The sequence below is a fragment of the Bombina bombina genome, chromosome 6 (genome assembly GCF_027579735.1).
Source record: "Bombina bombina isolate aBomBom1 chromosome 6, aBomBom1.pri, whole genome shotgun sequence".
Taxonomy (NCBI): Eukaryota; Metazoa; Chordata; class Amphibia; order Anura; family Bombinatoridae; genus Bombina; species Bombina bombina.
In genome coordinates this window covers 1,071,939,262-1,071,965,629 of record NC_069504.1, presented here as the reverse complement: position 1 = coordinate 1,071,965,629, position 26,368 = coordinate 1,071,939,262, and the positions used below count along the sequence as shown (strand labels likewise).

Below are 26,368 nucleotides of genomic sequence, written 5' to 3'. Positions count from 1 at the left end.
CTTACACAAATGAATAATCACCTACCCCAGTTTGGTATCTGTTCTATTATAACAGTAACAGGCAGGGATATTTTTATTGTACATAAAAAATACCTCTTTCAGTATAGGTAGCCTAGGGCCATACCTACTTTGTATAATAAAAATATTCAAGCCTGTTACCATTTACTCCGGCACATTTGCTTTCATTTGCGAGCACAAAAGTGTCAGACTTATTAATGAATATGAATTGTACAATGTCTGCCAGGGTCAAATTCTAGCTGAGACTGCGGGATTGGATGATAGACTAGTGAGTTCATTGTTTGCGCACACAATGTAGCTATCATATTAACAGGCCAGGGCACTGTAATTGTGTGCCGAGCCTCAGAGAAGTGCAGGATGTTCCCTGTCTATGCCCTGGTTGTTGCATTGTGCTCCAATTGGCTCCTCATAACAAATAGAACAATATATTGCTGTCTGCCTCGTACAGTAAACGTGCTTGTGCCAAACGCCTGCAGTGAAAAATGCTGTAGCAGACGCTTTTATCAGAAATAATAAAACTATTCTGGGAATGTACACTGTGAGTAAAGCTCCCAGCACTGGCTTCCTCCGCAATTTCATTGCCAAAAGGTCAAAGATGAAGGATGTAGTAGTGCGTAATATAACACATATGGAGCTATACACTTTACTGTGGTACTAAACGTAAAGGCATATTCATTATATATTTCTGGAATAAAGAAAATTGGAAGTAAATAATGTTTACATTGAAATGTGTACATCTGTTTCAGTTTTGTATGTCCAACTAATTCTCATTGGCTAATAGGCACTTCCTGCTAATGCTTTTTGGTTGATAGGTACTTCCTGTTAATCTTTATTGCTTGATAGGTACTTCCTACTGAAGTTTACATTAGTAAGATGTGCACAACTAATACTGGTGGCTTAAAATTTAAGCAGCTTTTACTTTATATTTATTAAGGCATTTAAAAACGTCAACATATTTTAATGCTGTGTTTACATATGGATGATAGAAATATTTTTTTTATAATTTTTATTGAGGGTTAAAGGTGTATACACACAAAAGTATATTTAGTACATAAATCTTACAGACATCAGTCTCAATGACAATAACATGGTATATGCATAAGTAACTACAAACATTATGACAGACTTATAAAACACAATAATATATTCTGCAGTCTAAATAGTTACTTAAGTGTGTAACTGATGATAATAAGTTCAAACCCTAATTTTATCTCCTCCTCAAAGCAGGTGAGGCCACTTTTGGACCTTAAGTGAGGAAAAAGAAAATTTACAGTATGCTTACCTGATAAATTTATTTATTTCCGGATATGGTGAGTCCACAATGTCATCAATTACTAGTGGGAATATCACTCTTGGCCAGCAGGAGGAGGCAAAGAGCACCACAGCAAAGCTGTTAAGTTTCACTTCACTTCCCACAATCCTCAGTCATTCGAGCGAAGGGAAATGGAAAAAGGAATAAGACAAAGGTGTAGAGGTGCCTGAGGTTTAGTCAAACAACTGTCTTAAATTTAAGGGTAGGTAGGGTCTTGGACTCACCATATCCGGAAATAAATAAATTTATCAGGTAAGCATAAATGTTCTTTTCTTTCCTAAGATATGGTGAGTCCACGACATCATCAATTACTAGCAGGAAACCAATACCCAAGCTAGAGGATACAGATGACTAGGGAGGGAAAAAGACAGGCGGACCTAAACAGAAGGCACCACCGCTTAAAGAACCTTTTGTCCCAAAAGAAACCTCAGCCGAGGCAAAAGTATCAAATTTGTAACATTTTGAAAAAGTATGTAGAGAGGACCAAGTTGCATCCTTGCAAATCTGTTCCACAGAAGCTTCAATATTTGAAAGTCCAGGAAGAGGAAACAGCCCTCGTGGAATGAGCTGTAATTCTCTCAGGAGGCTTCTGACCAGCAAAACGAATAATACTTCTCATCCAGAGGGAAAGAGAAGTAGCAGTAGCCTTCTGACCAATACGCTTACCAGAGAAACAAACAAGCAGGGCAGAAGACAAGCTAGAATCCTTAGTCGCCTGTAGGTAGAATTTTAAAGCATGCACAATATCCAAGTTGTGTAACAAATGTTCCTTATGCGAAAAAGGATTAGTACATAGAAAAGGAACAACAATTTCCTGATTAATATTTCTATCTGAAACCACTTTAGGAAGAAATCCCAACTTAGTACGAAGCACTGCCTTATTAGCATGAAAGATAAGATAAGGCGAATCACACTTCAAGGCCGAGAGTTCCAAAACTCTCAGAACAGAAGAGATAGAAAAAAGAAACAAAATCTTCCAAGATAAAAACTTAGCATCTATGGAATGCAATGGATCAAATGGAGCCTGCTGTAAAACTTTAAGAACAAGGTTAAGGCTCCAAGGAGGAGCAACAGACTTGAACACAGGCCTGAAACTGACCAAGGCCTGACAAAAAACTGAACATCTGGCACGTCCACCAGATGTTTGTGTAACAAAGCAGATAATGCAGAAATCTGACCCTTCAGACTACTGACTGACAATTCCTTCTCCAGTCCTCCTGGAGAAAAGACAACATCCTAGGAATCCTGACCCTACCCTAAGAGTAGCCCTTGGATTCACACCAATAAAGATATTTATGCCATACCTTATGGTAAATCTTTTTTTTTTTTAATCAATAATTTTTATTAAAGGTCGTTACATATAAGTACATAGAAGGGACAATATCATCTGATATCTTTTGAAACACGGCTAAATACAAGAAGGATGGAGGAGGAAGAACATTCAAGAATCAAACAAAATATATTGTGTTTTACAGGCTATTCAAAATATATAAAAAAAGAACAATAAGGTCATAACCTGTATCAAAGTTAATTGCTTTAAAAAAAATTACCAGCAATACCTCCCCTAGTCTAACAATTAATTTATAAAACAGATAGATGCTTCACGAATCACTTTGGTAGACTAGAATGACAGATCCGACAAAGAAACAGATCAAACACAATGTAGCAAGGGAAGTTTACAATTACCTTTTCTTATTTAACCCCTTCTTAGCCCTTGCTATTTCACTAATTCAACCTTTTTTTTATATGGAAGTTTAGAACCACCACGGATTCACTTATCAAGTTCCTTACTTGAGGGAATTGGGGAGGGGAGGGCTTGCGAGCTTAAACAGGCTTGCGAGCTTAAACCATGGTCTCAATGACCGACTCAGAAAAACCATGCTTAGACCGAACTAAGCGTTAGATCTCCAATCAGTCAGCTTTAGAGAAACGAGATTTGGATGAAAGAATGGACCCTGAGTTAGAAGGCCCTTCCTCAGAGGCAACCTCCAAGGTGGAAGAGATGACATTTCCACTAGATCTGCATACCAAATCCTGCGAGGTCACGCAGGAGCTATTAGAATCACCATTTTTCTCCACTGTTTGATACAAGCAATGACTCGTGGAAGGAGAGCAAATGGAGGAGACAGGTATGCTAGACTAAAATCCCTAGGAACCGCCAGAGCATCTATCAAGATGGCCTGCGGATCTCTTGACCTTGAATTGTACCTTGGAAGCTTGGCGTTCTGCCGAGACGCCATCAGATCCAAATCTAGCACCCCTCATTTGAGGGTTAATCCAGGATGAAATATCTGTCTGCTCAGGAAATCTGCTTCCCAGTTGTCCACTCCTAGTATGTGGATGGCAGATAGACAGCCATTGTGAGCTTCTGCTCACTGAACAATATAAGCCACCTCATTCATGGCTAAGGAACTCCGAGTTCCTCCCTGGTGGTTGATGTAAGCCACTGAGGTGATATTGTCCAACTGGAACCTGATAAACCGGGCTAAGGACAACTGAGACCAAGCCATCAGAGCATTATAAATCACTCTCTAACTCAAAGATGTTTATGGGGAGAGAAGACTCCTCCCGAGTCCATTGTTCATGCGTCTTTAACGAGTCCCAGATTGCTCCCCAGCGAAGCAGACTGGTGTCCATGGTCACAATCACCCAGGAAAGTCTCCAGAAGCATGTGCCCTGAGACAGTTGATCCTGAGAAAGCCACCACGGGAGAGAGTCTCTTGTCGACTGATCTAGATCTATCCTCTGCAAAAGATCTGAATGGTCCTCGTTACATTGACTGAGCATGCATAACTGCAGAGCTCTCAAATTAATCGAGCAAAGGGGATGGTGTCCATAGAAGCGACCATCAGACCAATTACCTCCATACATTGAGCCGCTGATGGACGAACAGTAGACTGCAGAGAGAGGTAAGAGGAAAGAATCTTTGATTTTCTGACCTTTCTCAGAAATATTTACATAGATAGGGAATCTTTTATCATCCCTAAGAAAACTATCCTTGAAGCTGGAACAAGGGAACTCTTTTCTAGATTCACTTTTCATCCATGGAAACGTAGAAAAGACAACAAGATCTCTGCCTGAGAGTTTGCTTGTTGAAAAGGTGGTGCCTGAACCAATATGTCCTCCAGGTATGCCGCTACAGCAATTCCCCAAGACCTGATCACTGCCAAGAGAGTCCCCAGAACCTTTAAAAAATTATGGGAGCTGTGGCAAGGCCAAACAGAAGAGCCACAAACTGAAAGTGTCTGTAAGAAAGGCGAATCTCAGGAACTTGTGATGATCCCTGAGGATTGGAACATGAAGATACACATCCTTCAGGTCTACGGTCGTCTTGAACTGACCCTCTTGGACTAAAGGAAGAATGGAACCAATAGTTTCCATCTTGAAGGATGGTACTCTGAGAAACTTGTTTAGACATTTCAGGTCCAAAATAGGTCGTAAAGTTCCCTCTTCTTTGGGAACCACAAACAGATTGAAATAGAAACCTAGGCCCTGTTTCTATACTGGAACTGGAACTGGAACTACTAGTCCCAGGGAGGAAAGATCCTGAACACATTTCAAGAACGCCTCTCTTTTTATCTGGTCTGCAGATAATCTTGAGAGGTGGAACTTGCCCCTGGGAGGAAAGTCTAGAATACTAATTTGTAACCCTGAGATACTATGTCCACAGCCCAGGAATCTGGGGCATCTCGTATACATGCTTGATAAAACTGATAAAATCTGCCCCCAACTTTATCCGATCCCAGATCAGGGGCAAACGCTAAAGGAACATCATAGAATGATACAATTTGCAAAACTTCTAAGGGTTGACAACAACAGGAATATTGGTGTCGTCCAAGTAGCCAAAACCTCCTTTAACAATACACGAGGTGTTAATGCATACATCTGAAGGTAACCACTTCAGTATCAGATGATGGAATTATACTGTCTGAATCTGGAATTTTACCCTCAGAGGCTACCAACGTATCTTCCTCATCAGACTTATGAGGAAGCACAACCTGTGTAGCAGCAGATTGGACCGAAACCTTACTATCTGATTCTCTTATGTTCCTTTTGCGTATTCCCTTAACAGCAGATAATACCACAGATATCACTGAAGATACCTGAGTAGCAATTTCTGCAGGCAAATTAACTCCTCCAGGAAATTAATAGGAACCGCATGGCACTGCATGTGATGCCATTAAGGCTTGGGACGTTTAAGGACAAGGCTGTGGCATTGCCTGAACCGCATCAATCTGAGAGACATAGGGATCAGCGGTAACACTACATAAGAAAGTTGTAGTTAAGCAAGTGGCATAAAGTTTGCATATAGGAAACAATTTGTGCTAAAATACAAAACATAAATAACAAACACCAAGATGTTCTTAAAATCTGGTTTATAGGTTGCAGAATTTTTTTTTATTTCAACAATAAAATATGTAAATATGTCCCATGTTGTGTACTGTAACTTTAAAAACATTGATAGGGCTTCTGCAAAAAATACCAGCACTAAGCTAGGTAAACAGCCAATATCTTTACACCTCAGCCTGACTGAAGTGTTGAAAATTGATCAAACAGAATTGCCTAGGAAGCATGGAAGATCTCCTGCCGATCGTATGCCAAACATAAGAGCATCAGAGGAGAAACTACTCCGCTAGTTGCCTCCTTTAACAAAACGGCAAGTCTCTAAAGCAGAGGGTGTGTCACGTGACCCGCCGACTAGCAACTGCGCCGCCTACAAGTGCACGCTTTTAACACTCTGTCTCTTCCCGCCCTGATAAAAAATAATTTCAATGTGCATTAAACATCTCAGTCCATAAAATAACAGTGATTATAAACTTCCACAACGATAGTGCTTTTTACCGCTTAACTGTGGAAACTAGACTGTGCATGAAACGTGTCCATATGTATGAGACAGATGTATCTCGAAGCAGAGCGGCAATAATTTAGTTCACCCATAAGCACAAAGTGAACTGTAATTATTAGCTTGCTAGCTGAACCCATAAGGACTTAGAAAGGTTTATACTTTATATCAAATGAAAGTAAAAATCCCCTGTCTCCTGTCACACCCAAGTGCCTGCTCCCTGCCTGCGGCCAGCTTCAAAAACGTGCTCGTGCACGATTCCCCCATAGAAAACAATGGGGCTGTTTGAGCTGAAAAATAACCTAACACCTGCAAAAAAGCAGCGTTCAGCTCCTAACGCAGCCCCATTGTTTCCTATGCGGAAACACTTCCTAAGTCTGCACCTAACACCCTAACATGTACCCCGAGTCTAAACACCCCTAACCTTACACTTATTAACCCCTAATCTGCCGCCCCCGCTATCGCTGACCCCTGCATTTTATTATTAACCCCTAATCTGCCGCTCCGTACACCACCGCAAGCTACATTATAGCTATGTACCCCTAATCTGCTGCCCCTAACACCGCCGACCCCTATATTATATTTATTAACCCCTAATCTGCTGCCACCAACGTCGCCTCCACCTACCTACAATAATTAACCCCTAATCTGCCGACCGGATCTCACCGCTACTATAATAAATGTATTAACCCCTAAAGCTAAGTCTAACCCTAACACTAACACCCCCCTAACTTAAATATAATTTAAATCTAACGAAATAAATTAACTCTTATTAAATAAATTATTCCTATTTAAAACTAAATACTTACCTGTAAAATAAACCCTAATATAGCTACAATATAAATTTTAATTATATTGTAGCTATTTTAGGATTAATATTTATTTTACAGGCAACTTTGTAATTATTTTAACCAGGTACAATAGCTATTTAACTATTTAATAGTTACCTAGTTAAAATAATTACAAAATTACCTGTAAAATAAATCCTAACCTAAGTTACAATTAAACCTAACACTACACTATCAATAAATAAATTAAATAAAATACCTACAATTACCTACAATTAAACCTAACACTACACTATCAATAAATTAATTAAATACAATACCTACAAATAAATACATTTAAATAAACTAACTAAAGTACAAAAAATAAAAAAGAACTAAGTTACAAAAAATAAAAAAATATTTACAAACATTAGAAAAATATTACAACAATTTTAAACTAATTACACCTACTCTAAGCCCCCTAATAAAATAACAAAGACCCCCAAAATAAAAAAATGCCCTACCCTATTCTAAATTAAAAAAGTTCAAAGCTCTTTTACCTTACCAGCCCTGAAAAGGGCCATTTGCGGGGCATGCCCCAAATAATTCAGCTCTTTTGCCTGTAAAAAAATACATACAATACCTCCCCCAACATTACAACCCACCACCCACATACCCCTAATCTAACCCAAACCCCCCTTAAATAAACCTAACACTAAGCCCCTGAAGATCTTCCTACCTTATCTTCACCATGCCAGGTTCACCGATCCATCCTCTGAAGTCTTGATCCAAGCCTCCGAAATCTTCATCCAAGCCCAAGCAGGGGCTGGCGATCCATAATCCGGCTGAAGTCTTCTATCAAGCATCGGCTCAGGAGGTCCAGAAGAGGCTGGAGGGTTTGGGTTAGATTAGGGGTATGTGGGTGGTGGGTTGTAATGTTGGGGGGGGTATTGTATGTGTTTTTTTTACAGGCAAAAGAGCTGAATTCTTTGGGGCATGCCCCGCAAAGGGCCCTGTTCAGGGCTGGTAAGGTAAAAGAGCTTTGAACTTTTTTAATTTAGAATAGGGTAGGGCATTTTTTTATTTTGGGGGTCTTTGTTATTTTATTAGGGGGCTTAGAGTAGGTGTAATTAGTTTAAAATTGTTGTAATATTTTTCTAATGTTTGTAAATATTTTTTTTATTTTTTGTAACTTAGTTAGTTTATTTCATTGTATTTATTTGTAGATATTGTATTTAATTAATTTATTGATAGTGTAGTGTTAGGTTTAATTGTAGATAATTGTAGGTAGTTTATTTAATTTATTTATTGATAGTGTAGTGTTAGGTTTAATTGTAGATAATTGTAGGTATTGTATTTAATTAATTTATTGATAGTGTAGTGTTAGGTTTAATTGTAACATAGGTTAGGATTTATTTTACAGGTAATTTTGAAATTATTTTAACTAGGTAACTATTTAATAGTTATTAACTATTTAATAGCTATTGTACCTGGTTAAAATAATTACAAAGTTGCCTGTAAAATAAATATTAATCCTAAAATAGCTACAATATAATTATAATTTATATTGTAGCTATATTAGGGTTTATTTTACAGGTAAGTATTTAGCTTTAAATAGGAATAATTTATTTAATAAGAGTTAATTTATTTCGTTAGATTTAAATTATATTTAACTTAGGGGGGTGTTAGGGTTAGGGTTAGACTTAGCTTTAGGGGTTAATACATTTATTATAGTAGCGGTGAGATCCGGTCGGCAGATTAGGGGTTAATAATTGTAGGTAGGTGGAGGCGACGTTGGGGGCGGCAGATTATGGGTTAATAAATATAATATACGGGTCGGCGGTGTTAGGGGCAGCAGATTAGGGGTACATAGGGATAATGTAGCTGGCGGCGGTGTACGGAGCGGCAGATTAGTGGTTAAAAAAATATGCAGGTGTCAGCGATAGCGGGGGCGGCAGATTAGGGGTTAATAAATATAATATAGGGGTCAGCGATGTTCCGATCAGCCAATAGAATGCGAGCTCAATCTGATTGGCTGATTGGATCAGCCAATCGGATTGAACTTGATTCTGATTGGCTGATTCCATCAGCTAATCAGAATATTCCTACCTTAATTCCGATTGGCTGATAGAATCCTATCAGCCAATCTGAATTCGAGGGACCCCATCTTGGATGACGTCCCTTAAAGGAACCGTCATTCTGCAGTTGGACGTTGCCGGAAGAAGATGGGTCCGCGGTGGAGGTCTTCAGGATGGAGCCGGTCGTCATCGGATGAAGATAGAAGATGCCGCTTGGATCAAGATGGTTGCCGGTCCGGATCGCCTCTTCTTCCCGGATAGGATGAAGACTTTGGAGCCTCTTCTGGACCTCTTCAGGCACCGGATGATGGATCGCCAACCCCCGCTTGGGTTGGATGAAGATTTTGGAGCCAGGACGGATCGGTGATACCTGGTGAGGTGAAGACAAGGTAGGATGATCTTCAGGGGCTTAGTGTTAGGTTTATTTAAGGGGGGTTTGGGTTAGATTAGGGGTATGTGGGTGGTGGGTTGTAATGTTGGGGGGGGGTATTGTATGTTGTTTTTTTTACAGGCAAAAGAGCTGAACTTCTTGGGGCATGCCCCGCAAAAGGCCCTGTTCAGGGCTGGTAAGGTAAAAGAGCTTTTAACTTTAGTAATTTAGAATAGGGTAGGGCATTTTTTATTTTGGGGGGCTTTGTTGTTTTATTAGGGGGCTTAGAGTAGGTGTAATTAGTTTAAAATTGTTGTAATATTTTTCTTATGTTTGTAGATATTTTTTTATTTTTTGTAACTTAGTTCTTTTTTATTTTTTGTACTTTAGCTAGTTTATTTAATTGTATTTCTTTGTAGCAATTGTATTTAATTAATTTATTGATAGTGTAGTGTTAGGTTAATTGTAGGTAATTGTAGGTAGTTTATTTAATTAATTTATTGATAGTCTAGTGTTAGGTTTATTTGTAACTTAGGTTAGGATTTCTTTTACAGGTAAATTTGTAATTATTTTAACTATTTTAGCTATTAAATAGTTCTTAACTATTTAATAGCTATTGTACCTGGTTAAAATAAATACAAAGTTACCTGTAAAATAAATATAAATCCTAAAATAGCTATAATATAAATATAATTTATATTGTAGCTATATTAGGATTTATTTTACAGGTAAGTATTTAGCTTTAAATAGGAATAATTTATTTAATAAGAGTTAATTAATTTCGTTAGATTTACATTATATTTAATTTAGGGGGGTGTTAGTATTAGGGATAGACTTAGCTTTAGGGGTTAATACATTTATTAGAATAGCGGCGAGATTCGGTCGGCAGATTAGGGGTTAATAATTGAAGTTAGGTGTCGGCGATGTTAGGGAGGGCAGATTAGGGGTTAATACTATTTATGATAGGGTTAGTGAGGCGGATTAGGGGTTAATAACTTTATAATGATAGCGGTGCGGTCCGGTCGGCAGATTAGGGGTTAATAAGTGTAGGCAGGTGGAGGCGACGTTGTGGGGGGCAGATTAGGGGTTAATAAATATAATATAGGGGTCGGCGATGTTAGGGCAGCAGATTAGGGGTACATAGGGATAATGTAAGTAGCGGCGGTTTACGGAGCGGCAGATTAGGGGTTAATAATAATATGCAGGGGTCAGCGATAGCGGGGGCGGCAGATTAGGGGTTAATAAGTGTAAGGTTAGGGGTGTTTAGACTCGGGGTACATGTTAGAGTGTTAAGTGCAGACGTCGGAAGGGTTACCGCATAGCAAACAATGGGGCTGCGTTAGGAGCTGAACGCGGCTTTTTTGCAGGTGTTAGGTTTTTTTTCAGCTCAAACAGCCCCATTGTTTCCTATGGGAGAATCGTGCACAAGCACGTTTTTGAGGCTGGCCGCGTCCGTAAGCAACTCTGGTATCGAGAGTTGAAGCTGCGTTAAAAATGCTCTACACTCCTTTTTTGGAGCCTAACGCAGCCTTTATGTGGACTCTCGATACCAGAGTTATTTTTATGGTGCGGCCAGTAAAACGCGGGCGTTAGTTTTTCGGGTCGTTACCGACAAAACTCCAAATCTAGCCGTAAGGCCCCAATAATTGAAAGCTCTATGAGGCAGCTATGTTGAGGGAGCCTGACGAAATATTCCAAGGGATCTGCCGCTATGTTGAGCGAGCCTGTAAAAATATTCCTAGGGATCTGCCGCTATGTTGAGCGAGTCTGTCGAAATATTCCAAGGGATACGCCGCTATGTTGAGCGAGCCTGTCAAAATATTCCAAGGGATCCGCCGATATGTTGAGCGAGCCTGTTAAAATATTCCAAGGGATCCGCCGCTATGTTCAGCGAGCCTGTCAAAATATTCCAAGGGATCCGTCGATATGTTGAGCGAGCCTGTCAAAACATTGCAAGGGATCCGCCACTATGTTCAGTGAGCCTGTCAAAATATTCCAAAGGATCCGCCACTATGTTGAGCGAGCATGTCAAAATATTGCAAGTATTCGCTGCTATGTTGAGCGAGCCTGTCGAAATATTCCAAGGGATCCGCCGCTATGTTGAGCGAGCTGGTCGAAATATTCCAAGCTCCCAACATAGATTCTAACATGGGCATTGCAGAGAGGCGTTTACTATACATGCAAATGGTCGGCGATACTGGCTATAGATAACACCCCGCATCGCCGCTGATATTGGCTATGTACAGTAAAGGATCCCTTGGAATATAACTGTTGTGCCTAACCAGTAATCCTAAAAACTTAAACAGAAGTACCCCACGATCGTAAGCTATCACTACACTAATAAATTTCTAAAATGCCACATACCCACAGCAAATACCTGTCCTTTAACCCCTCAACCGCCAGATACCCACTGCAAGTACCCATGTAAGCTATTAACCCCTATACTGCCACTAGCCCCCCGCAAGTACCTATCTAAACTTGTAAAAAGAGCTGTATTATCTTTAGAGCAATGCCCTACAAAAGGGCCTATTAAGAGCTATTGTAATTTATTTTAGTGCTAGTGTTTTGTTTTGGGTGGGGGGGGGTTTATGGGGCATGTGAATTAGTGTTAGGTATAATGGTGTTTTTTATTTTGTATACTGTCTTTTATTCTAAATTAGCTTTTTTATTTTCATGTGTTTAGTTTAGAGGGGAGGTTAGGTGTTAGTGTAGTTCTAGTTTGCGTTAGGAGGTGGCAGTTTAGGCCTTGATCACCTAACCACCACCCCATACCTGTAGGGGGTTGATTAGGTGATTAGGTTAGGGCAGCTTAGGGGTTAACAGTGCATTTATCTACAATGTGTAAAATATTATGCATTCTCATGTATGATGCATAGTCTTTAAACTGTTGTGTATAAATTAATATGTATTTTTTTGTGTTTATTATTGTAAACATTAATATATTTTTTTAAATGTATATTTAAGTTACAAAAGTTGTTAGTATTACAATTGTATTATTATATAACAGGCATGCAGTTATGTAACACTATAATTATAATGCAACTGTCTATTATAACATAAAAATATATTTTAAAAATATATTTATTTTTAAAATAATAAACACAACAAGCAAGAATATCTACATTTTAATTTATAATAATACGTAAACTAATATGCATTATACATGACCATGCATTTCATTTCAAACATTGTAGATATAATGTAGTCTGGCCTTGCATTCAAATTCAGTATTTAAAATGATATACATTGTCATATATATTGCATATTATTTTAAGTATTGTATATAAACTAAAATGTATTTATGTTAGCTTGTTGTGTTTATTAGTGATAACATAGATATATATGTTAATATATATTTATGTTAGTCAGTAGCTTTAACTTATATTTTCACATAACACTAATGCAGTTATGTAGAACTATAGTTTTAGTTATACTGTCTTTAATACCAAATAATAAACACAACAAGCAACATTAATTAAATTTTAATTTATATTCAAAAATGTAAATATGCATTCTACATAACAATGTTACGTGTTATATAAATGCATATTTATGTGTAGGGCCTTAGCTTCTACATTTATTATTAGGTTATGGCAGTTAAGGGGTCAATGTTTAAATGATATGCATAGTCATGTACAATGGATATTGATTAAATGGACAGTCAACACCAGAATTTTTGTTGTTTTAAAAGATAGATAATCCCTTTATTACCCATTCCCCAGTTTTGCATAACCAACACAGTTATAATAATACACTTTTTAGCTCTGTGATTAACTTGTATCTAATCATCTTCTGACAAACCCCTGATCACATGACATTTTATTTATTATCTATTGACTTTCATTTTAGCCAATTAGTGCAGTGTCTGCCACAATCCACGGGCATGCTTACAATGTTATCTATAGGGTTTACCTGAACTAGCTCTCCCCTGCTGTGAAAAGCAAATACAAAGCATGTGATTAGAGGCGGCCTTCAAGGGCTTAGAAATTATCATATGAGCCTTCCTAGGTCTAGTTTTCAACTAAGAATTCCAAAAGAACAAAGCAAAATTGGTTAAAAGTAAATTGGAAAGTTGTTTAAAATTACATGCCCTATTTGAAACATTAAAGTTTTTTTTGGACTTGACTGTCCCTTTAAAGTATTGCATATATCTATAGAGTTAAAGGTATTTAATGTTGCTTTTTATTATTTATACATAAACACATATTATTAAATATATAATTATGTTTGAAATAATAAACACAGCAAGCAACAATAAATCTACAATACTTTAAATAACCTACATTGTACATATTAATCTACATGTACATGGCAATGCATATTTTGTCAAGGAGATGTTGTAAACGCCAAAGGGCCGGCAAAACCTCGCCTGCCTAGCCAGGCTCCTGGAACTGAGCACCAGACCGGAATTGAGCCCTGATCCTCTGCTACTTAAAAGGAGTGCAAGGGACCAAGTCATCCTTTTAGTATGTTGTCGGCAAAGTGATGAGGCACCTCGCGATACCAGTTGTTGGGTTTGCTACCTTCTAGGAGGAATGACACTTCAATTCTTCTCCCCATGCCTCCTAGAAGGTAGCACCCCCAAACAAGTGGTATCCCCAGGTGCCTCATCAAATTACTAACAACATACAAAAAGGGCGTCTTGATCCGATGCATCCTGCTTGATTGGCACCTCTTTTAAGATTTTCCGGATGGGGGCTCAATTCCGGTCCAGGTTAAGCGACATAGCTCCTATAGTTATAATAGGGAGGGTTACTATTAAGTATAGTTTATTATAGTCGGGTATTTTACAGACAGTAGGCAGTATGTGGGAGTTAGCTGGGGCATTCCAGGGTGGTGTAGGGTGGACATTACATCGGTGTAGGCGGTATTAGGGACTTAAAATGTTTTGGTTAGAAGCCAATTGCACTACTTTTTATTAAATGAAGGAATAATTTTTGGATATCAGTATGCAGGTATTTTCCAATACTTTATAACCATTCATTTTAGGTTCTGTGTATCGAAGTTATAATAGTTACTTTTATTCCAGTATAGGATCTGGACAGGATACCCCATTAAGCACTCTGTTCCTTCATATAATATATAATATTAATATTATATGAAGGAACAGAGTGCTTAAAGGGCTATCCTGTCCAGCTCCTATAATGGAATAAAAGTAACTGGAAATAAGGGACTTAGTTGTGCGTTCCAGGGGTGTGTAGGTTAGGCGTGACGTAGATGTAGGCGGTCAGGGGGAGTTAGCTGGGCGGAGCAGGAGGAGTGTAGGTTAGATGTGACATAGGTGGAAGTTAGGGGGGCGTGCTAGTGGTAGTAGGCTGCACTTTGATTCTGACATATCGACACCAGTGTGATATGTTCGAATCAGTGAAGAGCCATTTGCGAGGAGGGTAGCGGCCATGTTTGTCTCATCAGCTATCATCTGCCGAGACTACATTGCCGGAGGTAGTTAGCCTAGGTGTAGTTAAACTGAGGTCCCGCCGGCAATATTTGGAGTGTGCCTACATGGAAACTATTTTTAGCTTCAGAGAGCACACTATCTGCACTATGTTTGCCACTTCAAATAGGGACCCTCCAGGCCACAGCAAAATGCAGATAAGCAGCAATATCGGCGGTGCAGATGGTGATGTCACGCTCCCATTGACTTCTAGACGGAGAGACAGCACTGCTCAGCAGCACTGCTCGGCCACGCCTTTTTTTTTTAGAAAATGACGATGTTTTGAACATCGGGGCCTAAATATTGTCTCGTTCTTAATAGTGGACTAGCATTAACATCACACAGCCAAATATCCCCACCTTTAACTTAAATAAATAGATGATAAAGGGATATGAAACCAAAAATGTTTCTTTAATGATCTAGACAGAGCATACAATTTTAAACAACTTAATAATTTACTTATTTTAGCTAATTTGCTTTGTACTCTTGGCATCCTTTGTTGGAAAGCATACCTAGGTAGGCTCAGGAGCTGGAAGCTAGCTGCTGATTGGTGGCTGCACATATATTCTGCTGTCATTGGCTTAGCAATGTGTTCAGCTAGCTCCCAGCAATGCATTGCTGCTCCTTCAATAAAGGATACAAAGAGAATGAAGCAAAATTGATAATAGAAGTAAAGTAGAAAATTGTATGCTCTATCTGAATCATGAAATAAAGTTTTTGGGTTTCATGTCCCTTTAAGGCCTAAAGTCAACTAGACATAATGATCCAGAGGGGAACATAACTAGCATCTCGGACTTACAAAGACTGGGACGACTAACCCTGTCCACGCAGTAGATCACTAAAGCAACCTCAAGGGCACGGTCATCATAAAAGCCGCCACCTCATCCAGAGAGTGAGTGAGTGAAAATCTTCAGATAAGAGGAAATGGAAAAGAGGGCCTGACCGACACACTCCACCATCCCAGGAACTCCAAATATTAACCCTTAAGCACTCTCCAGATTGTCTCCTACATACTCAATGAAGTCACATTTATCTTCAATCTGTTTACTTCTTGCTGCATAACATGAGAACCACTGTCAAGATACTGAACTCACAACGCTTCTCTAAAACCTTATAAAATAAGCAAATTATAGCTGGAACAACATCTATAAAAATGTCCCCTCTAACATGAAAACTCAAAGAAAAAAAGTTAGCACCTTGTCAGCTTTGAAACAGAGAGATGGGACAGCAAGATGGGGTATTTCACAGGGGGCATAAAGTCTTCATGAAGTCCTCATGCTTGGTCAAGGGTTAGCTGAAAGATCACAAGGGCCTTTGGAACATCTACCCTTGTTCTGTCTATGAGATTTTTAAGGCACTTTTCAAGCTAATCGGCAAGACTAATACAAAACAGTATTATGTACTTACAAACATTTACATTTACTGTGTGTAATTGTTTTAATCACTTAGAATAAGCTCTCATTTCACATGTGTTGGGCAGCCATCAATAGATGTTTATGACAGGAACACCCACTACTGATAGGCTCAAAAAGAATTCTAAAGTCAAAGTTAGATTCATGACTCAGATCATGCAATTTTAAATAACTTTCCAATTTAGTTCTATTTTTTTTTCTAATTTGCTTATTTATCTTCAAATCCATTGTTGGAAAAAAAAGCATACCTGGGAGCTTGATGCTGATTGGTGGCAGCACATATATGCCTTTTGTCATTGACTCACCCTATGTGTTTAGCTAGCTCCCAGTAGGTAGTGTATTGTTGCTCCTTCAACTAAGGATACCAAGAGAATAAAGTAAATTTGATAAGTAAATTGGAAAATTATGTCTAATGGTATGTTTTGTCTGAATCATGAAGGAAAAATGTGGGATCCTGTAATCATAATCTCGCCTTTACAACAAGATCCCTCAGCAACCTCACGAGTGTCTAGGGGGCCGATCTATCAAGCTCTGAATGCTCTATAACCCATAACGCTGCTCCATAAGCTGTCCGCCTGCTCTGAGCAGGCGGACAGCAATCGCCGCAATTCAACCCGATCGAATACGATCGGGTTGATTGACACCTCCCCTGCTGGCGGCGATTGGCCGCGAGTCAGAAGGGGGCGGCGTTGCACCAGCAGCTCTTGTGAGCTGCTGGTGCAATTCTGAATACGGAGAGCGTATTGCTCTCCGCATTCAGCGAGGTCTTGCGGACCTGATCCGCACTGTTGGATCAGGTCCGCAAGATCTTTCATAAATAGAGGCCTATGTATCTAGCATATTGTATATATTGTAGTATTCTGACTCTAAAGGTAGCATTTACTCTTCCAATGAAGGATTAAGGTTCTTTTGGGGCCATTTTTGTTGTAAGTGATACAAAATTGTTAAATAATAATAGACAACACATTAAAAATGCTGGGTCTGGGTGCTATGTAGTATAACGATTGTTCTGTTTCTATGATATTCACAAGCATTGGCATATGTGAGTCTGTTGCGCTATTACAGTTGTTGTTGACAGTGAAGTTGGAATCAGCCATTTTACTTTGTTTTTATAGGAGAACATCGATATCTGGGAACTGGAAAGCAAACACCGGCTCTGCCATGCTGGAGCAGATTGCAATGACAGACAGGTGAGCTTTCCCTTGCCTGTAGGAAGAAATATTCTCTTTTTATCAAGTAGTGCTGTCATCCATATTTAGAATTTGGCGCTAATTATACACAGGGGTTTATGATGTTCTAAAAGGGACGGTTAACCCAAAAATGTTCTTTCATTGCTTATATAGAAAATACAATTTTTAAAAAGTTTTCAATTTACTTCTATTATCAAATTTGCTTCGTTCTCATGTTATTCTTTGTTGAAGGGATACCTAGGTAGGTAGCGTGCACGTGCCTTAAGCACTACATGACAGGAAATAGTGCTGCCATCTAGCACTACTGTTAATGTATATCATTGCTGCAAACCTGCTGCTATAAAGTGCTGTAGTCCACACTCATGAGCTTATATCCTAGCTTTTCAACAAAGGATAACAAAAAATGAAAAAAATTTGATAACAGAAGTAAATTGGAAAGTTGTATAAAATTGTATGTTCTATCTGAATCATGAAAGAACAAAAATTGTGTTTTATGCAATGTATATAAATGTTGGAAAATTGTACAAGGTTTTTAATGTTGTTTCATTTGATAAAGTCTCAAGTGTGAGGCGAAATGTTTTATATATATACACACAGTATATGCATTGTATGGCCGTAAGTTTAGGACCCAGGGACGAAGAGAACTTTATGCAGTTCTGGGCCTATTAACATTTCTCCAAATGCTGCAACTAATTCTTCCATTTTTTTTCCTGAAAAAATATAGAGGCAAAGTAAACCCAAAATTTTTCTTTCATGATACAGATAGAGAATACAATCTTAAACAACATTCCAATTTACTTCTATTATCTAATCTGTTTCATTTTTTAGATATCCTTTGTTAAATAAATAGCAATGTACATGGGTGAGCCAATCACACAAGGCATTTATGCGCAGCCACCAATCAGCAGCTACTGAGCCTATCTAGATATGCTTTACAGCAAAGAATATCAAGAGAACGAAACATATTAGATAATAGAAGTAAATTATACATTTGTTTTGAAATTGCATGCTCTTTCTAAATCATGAAAGAAAAAATTTGGGTTTCATGTCCCTTTAAGTTAAAGCTGTTGAAGAAGAGGACCACACCTCTGCAAGTGTGACAGCAATACATGGATTTATTCAGGACCGGAACATGAGTTTTTATTAATAAAATAGAATATCGACTTATATATATACAGATATGTCATATCCCCGCACTCCAGAGGAATGTGATATAGTATCTAAAGTAAACAATGATACACAATATTTATGATATTAATCACAGCATAGATATGCATATATTTAATGTAATCATCATACATATATGAAAAGATGCACACATATAAAAAAATCACACAGACTGGGCATCCCCAGTCTAATTGAAATAACAGATTGTCAGTCCATTGCGGAATTTCAACAGCAAGAAAGAAGCATGCATTGCAAAAAATTGCTTTAAATGTGAAAGAAAATCCCTCAAATTATACTAGCCAGCACTCAATGTATATAACACGGCAGCAAATAGATTTCCAATATTCATATTTCAGAGGAACAAATGTGATATATAACAAGTAGCTATATGAATTGTGGAAATTTTGTAAACTTGCAGATAATATGCCAAAGCTCTGTTAGTAGCAGCCAAAGCTCTGTTAGTAGCAGCAAAAGCTCTGTTAGTAGTAGCAAAAATATCAGCAGCACTATATTAAAGTTATAGCATCCAGACTTGTGAATGAAAAACAAAATGGTTCCATATTAGTATTCAGAAGTCTGCAATGATAAATTAAAACACTTGCATCCAAGCTTATAAATGAAAGCCCAGTATTCTTGATAGCCTGTATAAAGTGCAGTCCCCAAAGCCACCATTCAGTGTTAGTATGCTGATAAGCAGCAGAATATTATCACAAGTGTATAGTAAATTAGTACATGGAAATATGGATGTAGCAAAAACCGGCACTTAAGGATCAAATCCGCCGGATATGTATTTCAGATAGCAACATCAGCAGGGTTGCTATCTGAAATACATATCCGGAGGATTTGATCTGTGCTGCTATTTTTGCTTCTACTAACAGAGCTTTTGCTGCTACTAACAGAGCTTTTGCTGCTACTAACAGAGCTTTGGCATATTATCTGCAAGTTTACAAAATTTCCACAATTCATATAGCTGCTTGTTATATATCACATGAATGTTGGAAATATGAATGTTGAAAATCTCTTTGCTGCCGTGTTATATACATTGAGTGTTGATTAGTATCCTTTGAGGGATTTTCTTTCACATATAAAGCATTTTTTTGCAATGCATGCTTCTTTCTTGCTGTTGAAATTCCCCAATAGACTGACACTCTATTTTAATTAGACTGGGACAGCCAGTCTGTGTGATTTTTTACACGTGTGCATCTTTTCATATATATATATGAAAATTACATTAAATACTGTATATGCATATCTATGCTGTGATTAATATCATAAATATTGTGTTTCATTGTTTACTTTAGATACTATATCACATTATTTCCTCTGGAGTGCGGGGTAAGCCTTTTATCCCGTGCATTTATGCTTACATATTCTATTTGTTGAATTGAAGATTAAGAGGTGCTGTCCTAGTAAATTATGTTGTATATTTTAGATTACTATATTAATTATAACTTTTTCGGCAGTAACCTCCAATGAGTTAATATATATTTATATAGGTTACAAAATAATTTACTATTGTCTCATCTGTAATCTCCCATATACTTGTGTTATTTTTCAGTAGTTCTAATCAGGTGATATTTTTTTAAACACAGCGAATTATGTTTGTGGAGTAAAGAGGATTCAATTTGGAAAAATATATACAGATTTATTAAACAATAAACAAGCTACTAACGTGTACAACTTAATTAAACACAAAACAAACTCTCTGATGCAATATGAAATAAAATACGCTACAACACCTAGCTTTGATTCTATGGGTACAAATCTAACAGTGAGGTCTATGGCAAAATAAAATAAACCAGCATGAACCAAATATGCAGTATACGTTACTAACAAACGGTTATTTAATATACCAAGAAGACAATTTAAACAATGGCACTATTTAGGCAATCCCCCCTATTAACAAAATAATAACTGAGAATAACGATTATTCACACTTCTGAAATGCAAATTTTAATGCATGTGGGTTGGTGCTAGTGCATAAATTGTAATATATACCAGAGAATTGTGGAAGTAAAGAAACTAACCACAGAAAAGAATGCACTTCAAGCACTCTATGCCCAGACTCTGGGGTGGTACTGATATGGGAATTTGTGATAAAATATAACTTTTATTATAGTTAATTAAAATATATGAACAAAACAAAACACACAGAGAGTTAAAATACTATAAGTCAGCTCTGTCCTATAAACAATAGACCCTTGAGCACAATTAATTATATCGATGCCTCCGGTCCTTAAATATTATATGTCACAATGGTTAAATATTGGAGTGTGGACGGTCTCTGATCCTCAATCCTATTGGCTGATTGCATCAGCCAATAGGATTTTTTCTACCTTAATTCCGATTGGCTGATAGAATTCTATCAGCCAATCGGAATCTAAGGGACGCCATCTTGGATGACGTCATTTAAGGGAACCGTCATTCAGTAAGAAGATTCCGGATGAAGAGGATGCTCCGCGTCGGATGTCTTGAAGATGGACCCGCTCCGCGTTGGATGGATGAAGATAGAAGATGCCGTCTGGATGAAGACTTCTGCCCCTCTGGAGGACCACTTCGCCCGGCTTGGATGAAGACTTCTCCTGGCTTCGTTGAGGACTTCGGCCCGGTTGGATGAAGACTTCTGCTGCTTCCATGAGGATGGATGTCCGGTCTTCAGAACAGTAAGTCGATCTTCAGGGGGTTAGTGTTAGTTTTTTTTAAGGGTGTATTGGGTCGGTTTTATTTTTAGGTTAGGGTTTGGGCCTGCAATAGAGCTAACTGCCCTTTTAAGGGCAATTCCCATCCAAATGCCCTTTTCAGGGCAATGGGGAGCTTAGGTTTTCTTTAGTTAGTATTTTATTTGGGGGGTTGGTTGTGTGGGTGGTGGGTTTTACTGTTGAGGGGTTGTTGTTGTATTTTTTCTTTTACAAAAAAAGGCCCTTTTAAGGGTTAAGGGCTACTGATAGTTTAGTTTAGGCTAGGGTTTTTTTTTATTTTGGGTTTTTTATTTTTTTATTTTGACAGGGCTATTCGATTAGGTGTAATTAGTTTAAAGAGCTTGTAATTTGTTTTTTATTTTCTGTAATTTAGTGTGGTTTTTTTTTGTACTTTAGCTAATTGTACGTAAGTTATTTAATTGTATTTAATTTAGGTAAGTTATTTAATTGTAGTGTAGTGTTAGGTGTTATTGTAACTTAGGTTAGGTTTTATTTTACAGGTACTTTTGTATTTATTTTAGCTAGGTAGTTATTAAATAGCTAATAACTATTTACTAACTATTCTACCTAGTTAAAATAAATACAAACTTGCCTGTGAAATAAAAATAAACCCTAAGATAGCTACAATGTAACTATTAGTTATATTGTAGCTAACTTAGGGTTTATTTTACAGGTAAGTATTTAGTTTTAAATAGGAATTATTTAGGTAATAATATTAATATTTATTTAGATTTATTGTAATTCTATTTAAGTTAGGGGGTGTTAGGGTTAGGGTTAGACTTAGGTTTAGGGGTTAATAAATGTAGGTAGGTGGCGGCGATGTTAGGGACGGCAGATTTAGGGGTTAATAATATTTAAATAGTGTTTGCGAGGCGGGAGTGCGGTGGTTTAGGGGTTAATATGTTTATTATAGTGGCCACAATCCAAAGGGGAGCACAGTACAGAGGTATGGGTGCACAGGAGACCAAGGGCACTGCCACAGCCCTCCAGCAATCAGCAAATACAAAACAGTACTCCAGCACTCCAAAAATTTAAAAAGGCAATATTTATTTAGCAACGTTTCGGGGTCACAGCCCCTTCCTCATGCTATATTTTTAATAATTAACACACCAACATTTAAATACCCTTCACACGGCGCCAAAATGCACCTACATTGGGGAAATGTCTCCCCCTAGTGGTCATCTGTGACCATTACACTAGGTCTATGTGATTTAATATATCATACAGAATACTGACCACCTATTTAAAAACAATACACAGTATATAATACTATAGAAACGTATGAATGCATAATAATTATACATTGTTACATTTTATGTTCTACCTGTACTTGACAATTGTACACTTACTTACAGATCTTCTAAATCAATTAGGGATATCTTAAGAGTTAATCACAGGCGAATAACTTTATTAGATAATATAGAGTGTCAGACTCATTATGTACCTAAATCTAGTTATCAAAAACTACAATGTTATATTTAGAAAAAGCAGGACAGATCATAGTCTCTATTGAGACCCCTAGGTTGTAATGTGGCAAGTTGGTGTATCCACCACATTTCCCTTTGTTGCAGGAGGCGTTCCCTATCCATACCATTCCTATTAGGGCCCACATGGTCTATGATCTGCCACCTCATCTGGCTGACACTGTGACCTTTCTCCAAAAAATGACTTGAGACAGGGGCCTCTTTATTTTTGCACCTAATATTTGATCTGTGTTGGCTCATACAGTCACGAGCCTTGCGGGTGGTCTCGCCAATATATACCAAAGAACACGGGCATTTGATGAGGTAAATTACATGAGTTGTCTCACAGGTAAAAAAACCTTTAATCATATATTTCCTACCACTCTGTGGGTGATGGAAATTTTCTCCTTTAATGATCGAATGACAACTCATGCAATTGTAGCAGGGGAAAGTACCTACTCTCTTTTTACCTGTAAGAGTCTGTTGTATTTTGCCCTTGGTCCCCACATCTGTCTTTACCAGCTGATCCCTAAGGCTCTTGACTCTTTTATAGGCCATGAGTGGAGGTTCTTTGAATTGTATCACTCCCTTATTGCATTCCTCCAAAATATGCCAATTCTGGCGTATCAATTTTGCTATTTTGTTGCTGAGAGGATTATATTGGCTCACAAAAACCATTCTATCCCTGTTCTTCTCTGTACTCTTACCCATAGTTTTATCTAATTTGGACAAGAGTCTACCGCTCTTTGCAGGATACATGTGATTTCCTTCTACAGTGAGGAACATGTGGCTTTTCTGGACACGAAAGTCATCAAAGCAGGTAGACTCCTTGAGTTTGATTTACACTGTAAAAAAGCAGATAAGAATAACCTACTCCTCTATAATAGCTTTCACCCCAGGAATTTGATAGAGTCACTCCCCAGGAGTCAGTTTCTCAGAGTCGATAGAATTGTGAGTACTAATGACACGAAGTCACACAGATTTAAAGAAATGAAGGAAAAGTTCATCAACAGGGGATACCCAAATAAACTATTGGACAATACTTTGTCCAAATTAGATAAAACTATGGGTAAGAGTACAGAGAAGAACAGGGATAGAATGGTTTTTGTGAGCCAATATAATCCTCTCAGCAACAAAATAGCAAAATTGATACGCCAGAATTGGCATATTTTGGAGGAATGCAATAAGGGAGTGATACAATTCAAAGAACCTCCACTCATGGCCTATAAAAGAGTCAAGAGCCTTAGGGATCAGCTGGTAAAGACAGATGTGGGGACCAAGGGCAAAATACAACAGACTCTTACAGGTAAAAAGAGAGTAGGTACTTTCCCCTGCTACAATTGCATGAGTTGTCATTCGATCATTAAAGGAGAAAATTTCCATCACCCACAGAGTGGTAGGAAATATATGATTAAAGGTTTTTTTACCTGTGAGACAACTCATGTAATTTACCTCATCAAATGCCCGTGTTCTTTGGTATATATTGGCGAGACCACCCGCAAGGCTCGTGACCGTATGAGCCAACACAGATCAAATATTAGGTGCAAAAATAAAGAGGCCCCTGTCTCAAGTCATTTTTTGGAGAAAGGTCACAGTGTCAGCCAGATGAGGTGGCAGATCATAGACCATGTGGGCCCTAATAGGAATGGTATGGATAGGGAACGCCTCCTGCTACAAAGGGAAATGTGGTGGATACACCAACTTGCCACATTACAACCTAGGGGTCTCAATAGAGACTATGATCTGTCCTGCTTTTTCTAAATATAACATTGTAGTTTTTGATAACTAGATTTAGGTACATAATGAGTCTGACACTCTATATTATCTAATAAAGTTATTCGCCTGTGATTAACTCTTAAGATATCCCTAATTGATTTAGAAGATCTGTAAGTAAGTGTACAATTGTCAAGTACAGGTAGAACATAAAATGTAACAATGTATAATTATTCTGCATTCATACGTTTCTATAGTATTATATACTGTGTATTGTTTTTAAATAGGTGGTCAGTATTCTGTATGATATATTAAATCACATAGACCTAGTGTAATGGTCACAGATGACCACTAGGGGGAGACATTTCCCCAATGTAGGTGCATTTTGGCGCCGTGTGAAGGGTATTTAAATGTTGGTGTGTTAATTATTAAAAATATAGCATGAGGAAGGGGCTGTGACCCCGAAACGTTGCTAAATAAATATTGCCTTTTTAAATTTTTGGAGTGCTGGAGTACTGTTTTGTATTTGCTGATTGCTGGAGGGCTGTGGCAGTGCCCTTGGTCTCCTGTGCACCCATACCTCTGTGCTGTGCTCCCCTTTGGATTGTGGATTCTCTACTGCCGAGTTACTTGCACATTGAGGTGTTGACCATAAGATGGCCACAGGCAATAATGACACACAGGCTACAGATGGAAGCATCATGTTTGCCTACGATGAAGTGGATGCAGCTAGAATCACAGCCCTTATGAAGGGCTCGAGAGATTTCCTGAGAACTGCCCCGGGAGAGACTATCAATAAAGAATATGAAAAGTTAAAAATCAAACAGATGAAGTGGGAACTGCACGCTACCACGCTAGCAGAATATTACAGGGTAAAAAGGATCCCTAGAGGCCTCCGCATGAATACCTGTCCTACCTTACTGAGTAACAACAAAAAGTACTGCGACAAGTTTGAGGCGATTCTTAACAAATGCTCCTATGACATCATGGTATGGACAGTTGAGTCCCTGCAGGAAGAGATGGGGTTGCAGGAAGAAGTAATTGCAAAACATAAAGAAGCATTACTTACCACCATGACAGAGGAGGAATTCGATGAGATGGAGAGCAAGATCGCAGCAAAAGTGGCAGAGGAACAAAAAGTGATCAAAGAAACAAAGCGGGCGAAGTTCCAAAGGGATGAGGACGACTATCGCTCAGGCAGAGTGTACCGTTGGCGAGGCAACCAGGAAAGCCGGGGTGCAATAGGACCCAGGGGGAGACGCAGGTACGGCCAACAAAGATTACCTCAGAGCAAAGCGTCAGGAACGTCAAGCGCACAAGAGACATCCTCACAATCCTCCCCTTTGGATACGTCAAGCGGCGAAGACAGCGCCGGAACCGCAGGGCAGGCAAGAAACATTGCGGACAAGGCAGGAGAGGTGCGGAGATCCGAACGGAGGAAGCAGAAGAAGAAGTATTGACAAAGGACTTTGTGAGTAGCTATACTGCACCTAATGACATTGTCATTAATACCTCCGCTTATGTAATGTCTGAGGATGAAAGTAAAATGCTTAACAAAGGGTTATCCTTTTGCCCATATCGTGACACCAATTATTTTGAAGTTGATAAGGACTTGCATAGACTATTTCGTAATATTAAATTAAAAATATGGTTTCAGCAGCAAAATTGTGGTAAAGATGCTTACGTTGCAGATAGAACAAATGAATGGTCCCTTAAAAATCTTAATCTTAGCAAAAAAAGTAAATTTAACCCAAATATCTGTGAACATGGGGTCAATACCTTTATTAAACTGGTACAAAATGGGGTGTCACAACTTAAAGATCAGTACAAGAAAAAAGACCATTCAAAAATTTGGTACAAAGGGAACAGAATTGAATTGTCTAACTTTTCTAAAATAGATAA

At 38.2% G+C, this 26,368-nt stretch overlaps 1 protein-coding gene across 1 annotated transcript in view; it reads left to right on the top strand.

The window, feature by feature from the left end:
* Positions 1-26,368, top strand: part of SYN3 (synapsin III) — a 694,683-nt gene that overhangs the window by 622,550 nt on the left and 45,765 nt on the right. Inside the window, exon 8 of the mRNA XM_053718968.1 lies at positions 17,350-17,424. Within this exon, the coding sequence (XP_053574943.1) occupies positions 17,350-17,424 (75 nt within the window). The remainder of the gene's footprint in view (positions 1-17,349; positions 17,425-26,368) is intronic.